Here is a 9,516-nt window from a genome sequence, read left to right as displayed (position 1 = left end):
ACCTATTTTATTTTTTTTAGTTTATTTACAATATATTAGTAATGCTGTAGATGTATTATATTAATTTGATAATAATGTAATTACATAACTATGATTCCAGTCAAGAGTTATAAATTTCTTTGACGATTTATCCAGTAATATTCAAGTTCTGTATAAATCGACAAACTCAAAACCTTTTAACTAACATGTAGCAAGTTAGTGAGGTTTTATTAACCCTGCAACTGGCTTTAAGCGATTATCGACGCATTAACTACAGTTTCAAAATGGCACTAAGCTATTTTCGACGCATTAACTATGTCGTAATATGATCTCTCACAGCAAGTCTATTTTTACTTTGTTTAAAGTAAAACGTACGTAAATCTAAAGATAAAGATTGAAGGTTTAATATTATATCATAAAACGCTCTATAGTTAAGTTAAATCTTTCATTATATAAATTCTAAACTTGGATGTTCACATTTCCGATTGCCATTTGTTTGCGTAATTTCCGAACACGCTAAAATTACCGTATGTTTGTAAAAATTCCCTATCGTGAGTTTACGTTCTACACGATCGTAAGTGTCGTCATTGAAAACAGTGTATTCTTGGCTTTCAGAAACATCTTTTCAATAGCCAGTAGAAAAATAAATGTTTATAAAATAAACGTTTGAAAAGCTCGTGTTTTGTAAAATCCCAAAATGCCTAATGCGTTGAAAATAGCTTCATTAAATTTTGTTATTTTTGTTACTTTATCGTTGTCTGGAAATAGTGAAAATCATTTCAAAACAAAGAAGACGAATTGCTTTAAGCAACAGTATAATAGATAACGAAGACTATGAACTATTATTTTATTTTTGTACTATTGCGCAATCACCGACTCAGCCAGTAGAGAAGAACAACGCATCGCATGGTTGCCGTGTTGATTTCTTTGTTTTTATTACGTCATTGCCGGTATTAGTGTATTGCTTGCTATTTATTTGGATATTTTATACTTTTCGTTATTTAGTGTGTATAAATAAAAGTTTGTTTGTTGTTTTTTTTTTAATTAGTGAAGTGAAAAATGTAGAGGTTAGGTTAAGTTTTAGCGAATAGGTTGGATTTTTGTGGAAACTGAAAATAAGCCTATGTTCACATAGGTTCAGTGTTTTATTATTTTGTAGACAATTTAATTTTAATTAAAATAAAATTTTGATTTAAATTTATGCAAAGGTATTTATTATAAAAGTAAAAATTTTTTTTTACTTTTTCTGAAGGAATTAGCGTTTTATTTCTATGTCCATCTTTTGTTTTATTTTTTTAACAAAAAAATAATAGAGATAAAAATACATTGTTGTACATTTTTGTAAACTTAAAATAAACGTTCTATCTTTATAAATAATATTTGGATGAAAAGAAAATTGTTAGCTAAAAAAGTTAGGCATTTATTTCACAATTTTGACTTTTGTAAAAATAGAAAAAAAGTTTTGTTGCCACATAAAAATATCTTATACAATGTAAACTTCTATAAATATCATATTTTTCTCTTCTACATATATTTATCTCTTAGAAAAAAATATTTGTTCATCCAATAGATTCCAAAATGTCACAATGGTATACATAATAGTGCTATACAAACTTTTTTCAGATTTTGTAGTTTTTATAGATATATTATCCAAAAGTACCAATAAACTTCTTTTACCTAAATATTTTTTTTGTAATTTGTAATTGAGGTATATAAGCAAACTTTTGTATATTTTAGAATTATTCTAAAAACTTTCATATTACCTGAGAGGGTGCTATACATTTTGAGAAAAATTTATTCTTTACTAATATTTTTACGTTAATCTGTAAAAAAAAATAAAAATACATTAAATGATTCAATCTTTAATATTTTGTATTTACACATTTATGTTTTTAAAATGTTTGTATCTTAAAAAATAGATGAGCAGTGATTAAAATACAAAACCCTTACAAAATCACCAAAAAGTGCCTGCCATTTTGGGAAAAATGATGGCCAGTTCCAGGGTTAAATAGCTTAAATTATGCACAGGGAATTAAAATATGCCTTTACAAATTAAATCACTTCTAATAGACCAACAAATGAAAAAACTTTATGATACTTAAACTCTATGTGACTTAGTAACTTTAGTTTCACTATTTACATCTTGACAAAACTTAGATGTTGATTAAGGTTTGCTACCTTTCGACAAGGTAAATTTAACTGACACTCTCTTTAGCTGGAGGAAGTAGTATTTTAACAAGAGGTCTGTAGGCATGCCATCCCATCCACACAGCATGGCCAATGAAGAAAGTATTGAAGAAGGCCGTGAACCACTTGTGTACAGAAAGTAACACAAACGGAGCCATGCAATATCCCATAAACACCAGAGTGTATAGTTTCAGCAGAATCCAAGTCAGGTGGCTGACACCTGGCCGTGAGAGGAACTCGAGAACAGCCTTGTTACGTGTCAACATGGCTTGCAACTGTAACAAATAAAATCATGACCATCAGAGTGTAGAAATTGAGCAGAAGCTAAGTCAGGTGGCTGGCACCTGGCTGTGAGAGGAACTCGAGGACAGCCTTGTTACGGGTCAACATGGCTTGCAACTGTAACAAATAAAATCATGACCATCAGAGTGTAGAAATTGAGCAGAAGCTAAGTCAGGTGGCTGGCACCTGGCTGTGAGAGGAACTCGAGGACAGCCTTGTTACGGGTCAACATGGCTTGCAACTGTAACAAATAAAATCATGACCATCAGAGTGTAGAAATTGAGCAGAAGCTAAGTCAGGTGGCTGGCACCTGGCTGTGAGAGGAACTCGAGGACAGCCTTGTTACGGGTCAACATGGCTTGCAACTGTAACAAATAAAATCATGACCATCAGAGTGTAGAAATTGAGCAGAAGCTAAGTCAGGTGGCTGGCACCTGGCTGTGAGAGGAACTCGAGGACAGCCTTGTTACGGGTCAACATGGCTTGCAACTGTAACAAATAAAATCATGACCATCAGAGTGTAGAAATTGAGCAGAAGCTAAGTCAGGTGGCTGGCACCTGGCTGTGAGAGGAACTCGAGGACAGCCTTGTTACGGGTCAACATGGCTTGCAACTGTAACAAATAAAATCATGACCATCAGAGTGTAGAAATTGAGCAGAAGCTAAGTCAGGTGGCTGGCACCTGGCTGTGAGAGGAACTCGAGGACAGCCTTGTTACGGGTCAACATGGCTTGCAAACTGTAACAAATAAAATCATGACCATCAGAGTGTAGAAATTGAGCAGAAGCTAAGTCAGGTGGCTGGCACCTGGCTGTGAGAGACATTATGGAGAAGACATTATGAGCTGTACTGTGGTTAAAATGGGGCCAATTGTTTCAAGGAGAATGAACTAATGTTCACAACGGAAAGTGAAAAGGCCTTTGGTTACCGATGATTTATGTTGAACATATCAATCATAAGGTTAAGGAAAATCAAAGACAATTCCAGATCTCTCAAACCATTTCCAACAATTATCAAAAACTAGTCTATAAAATTGTGACTGAAAAACTTGGATATCTTAAATTTTGTTACCGATAGATACCTAAACTCTTTATTGATGATAGCAAAACAAAGATAACAGAATCTGCTAACAAAGATAATGGAATCTGCTCTTAAGTACATATGGGCATCTTATGTCAATGTTAAACAAAAAAGACAATCAATGAAGTGGGGCTACACTTCATCATCATAATAGCTTACATGCATTGGCGGCAGAATTTTATTGAAGAAAATTTATTGAAAAACCAGTACATAGATTTTATAATATGTGGGTAGTTTGGTATTCTCTGGAGGCCACTCTGTTCCTATGTACTATTTGTTATTAGGCAATAAAAGTAGGTAAATACAAATGTACGTATTATAAATAGAAAAAATTTAAATTTACCAGCACTCGCTCCTCTGAGCTTCAATTTAGATACTACATCAAGGAATGTTTTTCTTCTTTCACCAGAAGTGCAGGGTGGTTACTTTCGATCAGTACTTTTCCGACATCAGATCACGTTGGACGATCTGGCACGTTATCTGAGGTCGGGAAAGTACTAATTGGAAATGCCCCTAGCCATCAGTGTGGGCTTTGACGCCAGCCCGCACTTCTGGTGAAAAAAGATAAAACTTCCCTTGAGATAGTACCTAAATTCAAGCTCAGATCAGGTGAGCACTTGTAAAGGTTAACTTTAACTTTGCTACTACTAGTAACATATTTATGATAACATAATCTAAACCTAATAATGACGCATAATAACAAGTAGTAGATATGGACATAGCGGTCTTTGAATTATACCAAAGTAACAATTAGTGCTTGAATGGAAATTATAAATATGTTGAAAAATAGTTTAAGAGTTGTTCTTTCAAAAGTATACAATATAAAGGCTGTAAAACTAAAGTTTAATTTCTTATTGAAGCAACTAACTTTCCGAACAACCCTCAGTTTGTAATATTGACAAAAATAACTTCACAAACACCAGACTGTGTCATTTGAGCAGCAGTAAAGTCAGGTGATTGCTATCTGGCTGTGAGAGAAACAATGATAGCCTTGTTACATGGCAAAAATCTGATTGTCGGAGTCATTCACATGTACTGTCATTTACAAATACCTACAAAGTACTATTTCTTATTTTGAAGTATTTTTTTTATAAGATATCACAACGCTATTATAAAGTTATTAAACTAGCACTCATTTGAAGCTTAACCCTGATACTGGCAATCGACATAAAGATGTCGATCTGACACGCACCTGTTTGATAGTTCATGTAGTACATAAGTCAACACTACCACCACTATTTATATACCATCTCAAACGGAAAGAATTGCTGATTTCAATGGTAAAGTTTATTTTGGCAACAGTGATGTCACAGTGACGTCATAACACTTGCCAGAACAATCGTCTTCATCTAGCCATTTTGAAGCCGTAGACTGTCTTGCTCTTTGGATGTAGTTACAAAAGGTATTTTTTTCACAAGATAGTATTAATTAATTATAAGCCAGTTTATTACGGATATTTAAAAATCAATACGTAGTGGTTTTGTTTGCAGTTTCATGATCGTATATGTGATATGTTGTATTAATAAACCTTGGTCAATCTAGACTATTGTGCAGAGCAGTGAACGTGTTTGGAAGCTACAATAATGATATATCATGGCTATGGTTTATTATGTTGCTTTAAAGCTTTTATAGCTTTGTTTTAAACTCTTTCAAAATGATGTCCCAAAAACTAGTGTATAAAACTGTGACTGAAAAACTTGGATATCTTAAATTTTGTTACCTTGATTGATGATAGCAAATCAAAGATAACGGAATCTGCTCAAAATTTTGCTGATAGGTTATCTGACATTAGAGAACTTGTTGACCTGTCCGGCTCAGACAACTTCTAGGTTCTGACAGTGACAACTAGGTTTCCCTTTATGCTTTCTGGAACCCAGCCAATATTTCAACAATGGTTCAAAAGTCAAACTACACTTTTCAGAATTGTGTTTTAGTCTGAAAACAGTTAATTAAAAAGACTATCATGCGGAGGGAAAATATGTTGTTATACTTCAAGTATTAATTTTTAATACAGAACCAGGTGTTGTGCTTTTTAAAAATATTTTAACTTATGAAAGATGAAACTATTTTTTAAATTAATACATAAAAAAGAGGAACTAATCACTTACATCTCTTTCCATAACCAGACACACAAACTCGAGAAAGAAACACATGTAGTAGCCAGAGTGGAGTCCATGCCATACAGCCAGGAACAGCAGAACTCCCAGTTGAGACAAATGCTTGTTGCCAAGAAACTTAAGTCTCTTGTAAATATACCTGTAAGGAAAAATTAACTCTTCAACATCAATGCTTTGCCCAGTTAGGTTGAAATACAAAATTATATACTGCATTATCAGAAATCAAAATGCTTCAACTTCTTCAATACATAAATTAGCATCTTTTTAAATATGTTTAACATTGGTTCATGTATGTCAAAAATATTGATTCTTGAATGTCTCTTATTTCTGTTTTTAAAATTAGGAGGGAATAGGTTAAGTAATCTTACACCAGTAGGAGGGCTGAGAAATTCTTCCCTATATTAGTAACCAGATCACTACTCTATTCAGGAATGTTTGGACTTCCAAAAAAAAAATACACTAGTAGTTTTATACTTAATTTGAAACAAATCTCAATCCAATATTTGTTGTTGTCCTTAACAATATCAAACATAAGACAATGTAAAAAATTACCGAATTTGCACACTAAGTATTACTGATTTTTAACACTCAATGAATGATAGTTATTCTTTAGTTTATATTTAGCTCAGTAAAACCTTGATACACTTTAGCTGAATCACTTAAATCTGTTCAACCTAAGTAAACAAATTTTAATTTGTTATTAGTTTAACACAAAAAATTAATCAAAAATATTGTATATTTACCACACAAAAATATTGTGGACCAATAATAAGTATGTCCTTTTAATTTTTATAGTATTCACAACTATAAAAATGGAAGCTGCCATATCGATTGGTACCCACCAAACTTTAATGTTTCATATGTGGGTAACCATATGTGGTTTTCGCAATTCCGTAACCCCACTCTTAAGTATTCTCCTCCCACCTACACCCCTTCATTTTCACTTAAGCTTCTAAACACAATTCACCACTCCAAATGTAACTACTATTCAGTTTATTTTGTTTGTGATTGGACACTCTTTGAATTAATAGTTTCATTTGTAATTATACTTCTACACAAAATTGTACAATTAGAGACAATTTAGGTGTATATGAAACAAATCAGTTTCTGCAGGTTACTATGGTCAAGTCAACTGGATCGCACTGACAACAATTTTGACTTCATCATAATCAGTGATTTAAATGACTGACATATTTGCTTGGTTTCATTTCATCTTCTAATATTACTTAAATACCTTACTTTTTTATACAAATATAATGTACAGAATAATGTACCAAATAAAATAATGTAAAAACTGAATTAAACTTCGTTGTTTCTTTCACTAATTTCACTCAAATGGAGCAAGAGCAATTTCTACAATGTATACAAAATCAAAATAAAAGAACTAGAACAATATTTAAAAAATTGAATGCATAACAAATTGGAAATAATAAGGATTTAGTTATGATATAAAGCCTTAACAAATTAGATTTCTAAATAAATGAGTACCATACCTATCAGTACATTGTATAGATCGTATGAACATATTTCTGGCTACTAACTGAACAAGGCCATATTGCAATAATGCAATGTAAAAAATGTGCAGAATTTTCAGATTAATACAGCTTTTAATAGCTTCAGTCATGGGCTTTTATAGGCTCACGCCTATATTCCAAATGTGCCATATTATGCCTCAAGAGACCCACAATTGTCTGTTTTGATAGACGACTACAGCCATAAGAGCTATTTAAATGTTATTATGGTCTTGATTATACGTGTACATATGCATGGCTATCTCAAATATATTAAAGGGCCATGAGCCTGTACAAAGCCATTACGCCATTGTTTGCTATGTGGAAAATTAAATACATTTCAGAACTAATAAAAATTCAAAGTTTATACTACTAATAAAATTATAGCATGATTCTGAATTTTCGTCTAACAAATATATCAACCTTAGACAACCACAGAGGATTCTGAATTTTCTTTTAAAGTATCTATCAACTTTAGACAACCACAGAGACGGCTATTTTTACTGCAATGATAAAACTAAATAATAAAAAAAGTTTTATTCAAAAATGTATTATCGTCATAAAATTACAAATATTTTAAAATAATAAACAAAATATACATTTTATCACATTTACAGTTAGAAAGTTATAAATGCTATTAAGAAAGTATTAATTTATAACAATAAACATTTTGTAACAAAACTGTACAAAGATACAGTTCAAAACAAACAAACCATAAAATACTGAGGAAGTAATCTAAGGCACTTGAAAATGAGTGGTCTAATCTTGTATAATAAGTTGCACATGATCAGCATGGAGCTAATGTGTGACTATCATCAATATACCACATACTTATATAATGTTTATAACACTGACCATTACTTTACCTATAAGTTAATAATTGTGAACAAATTGCTAGAAAATTGTAAAAAAAACAAGATTTTGTTTGTAACTCCAATCTTAACATGTGACAAAGCCAAAACTTTAAAGACTTCTTAAACAAAAGAATATATTTAAATAAGTTATTATTTTCATGAGCAATTATAATTCTCAAAATTTGGTCAGATATAACAGTTGTTTAAAGAAATAAAAAAACAAAGTTAGAACATAATATAACATTTCACACAATAATATCTTACTATACAAACTATATTTTTATATGATGAAAATGCAAATTATGTTCAATAGCTTAATTTTATCTTTTATCTTAAGCTTATCTTTCTGGACTTATGTAAATTTTTTTAACCCTGTTATATGGCCCTGCGTTATTTAGCATTTCCATTATCTGGGAATGAGACAAACAAAAAAACTGTCTGTAACTATAAAAGCTCGATCACTTTCTCCTACCTGGGGATGGGAGAGGGATGAGGGGTTTGTTTCTCCTTACAACAACTTGTCTTCATTATTTTTTGACCTTGGCGAAACTGTGATGTCAGTGCTGGTGTGTTAGCTATTGAAAATGTATTGGAACATGTTATAATAGTGGAGTAGATACTTTTTACTCTTTCAATAAGTTAAGATCTAAATTTTTACATTGTATATTGCTGAATTATTTATATAATATTATTTATTTTTTTATATAAATATGTATTTATAACATTTTGAATTTTATTTTATTGTACTTGGATGGCCACAAAAATAAAAAATGTTTGGTGCATTAGTACAGTTTTAAAATTTTAGGTAGAATAAGCTTATTTTATATAAAAAATTAATACAATTTCACAGGAAAATATTTAAATTTTCATAATTACGTAGTTCAAAAAGGGAACCGAACATTAGTAGTGCATTTGGTATAAATAAGTTATAATCTTCAAATCACAACTATCTGGCTATAACAATATCCGGCCTGCCTGTCACCATATTAGGCCAGATATGACTGATTTTACTGTATTTGAGGTTTAGAATGTTTGCCCAAACTTCACATGATTATTCAACATAGCAAAATTAAACGTGTGTTCTATTTAGTTTTAATGCACCAACTAACATTTGTTTAACCCTCCAACTGATGAACAACGACACAGACGTTCATCAATTCCGCTTGTGAACTGATAAAGACGACACAGCCGTTGATCAACTTTCCGCTATTATTACGAGAAAACCGTTTAAGTTATAAAGACATAACTTGCACCAATCAAATCCTTTACACATAAATACCAATTCATTTTATGTAGTTTATATTCATAATATTACTCATTCTCAGCTGATATCGATCCAAATGCCACATGGAATACAGCTGATGGACTATGCAGCAGGTGACGTGCTGCATGGCCCTTACATTCTTTGCTACTACTGTTGCTAGGTTATTATGTAAGCTAGTTGTTTATAATTGATTGTTATTTAACTACTATATTAAACTACTGGAAGATGAAAATGTTAGTTCT

At 31.5% G+C, this 9,516-nt stretch overlaps 1 protein-coding gene across 5 annotated transcripts in view; it reads right to left on the bottom strand.

The window, feature by feature from the left end:
* Window positions 1–2,046: 2,046 nt before the first annotated feature.
* The window catches only part of LOC124362586 (lysophospholipid acyltransferase 5), a 40,377-nt gene continuing 32,907 nt past the window's right edge, over window positions 2,047–9,516 (bottom strand). For 3 of the 5 annotated variants that reach the window (XM_046817226.1, XM_046817225.1, XM_046817224.1), the window contains exons 10-11: window positions 5,637–5,784; window positions 2,047–2,441 (exon numbers count right to left, since the gene is read on the bottom strand). In XM_046817226.1, the coding sequence (XP_046673182.1) occupies window positions 2,175–2,441; window positions 5,637–5,784 (415 nt within the window). In that variant the 3' untranslated portion in view covers window positions 2,047–2,174. Of the gene's footprint in view, window positions 2,442–2,461; window positions 3,062–3,091; window positions 3,187–5,636; window positions 5,785–9,516 lie in introns of those variants that run through there. The other 2 variants (XM_046817227.1, XM_046817228.1) reach the window with 2 other exon arrangements.

This window comes from Homalodisca vitripennis, chromosome 5 (assembly GCF_021130785.1).
Source record: "Homalodisca vitripennis isolate AUS2020 chromosome 5, UT_GWSS_2.1, whole genome shotgun sequence".
Taxonomy (NCBI): Eukaryota; Metazoa; Arthropoda; class Insecta; order Hemiptera; family Cicadellidae; genus Homalodisca; species Homalodisca vitripennis.
This window is presented reverse-complemented; position numbering and strand designations above follow the sequence as displayed.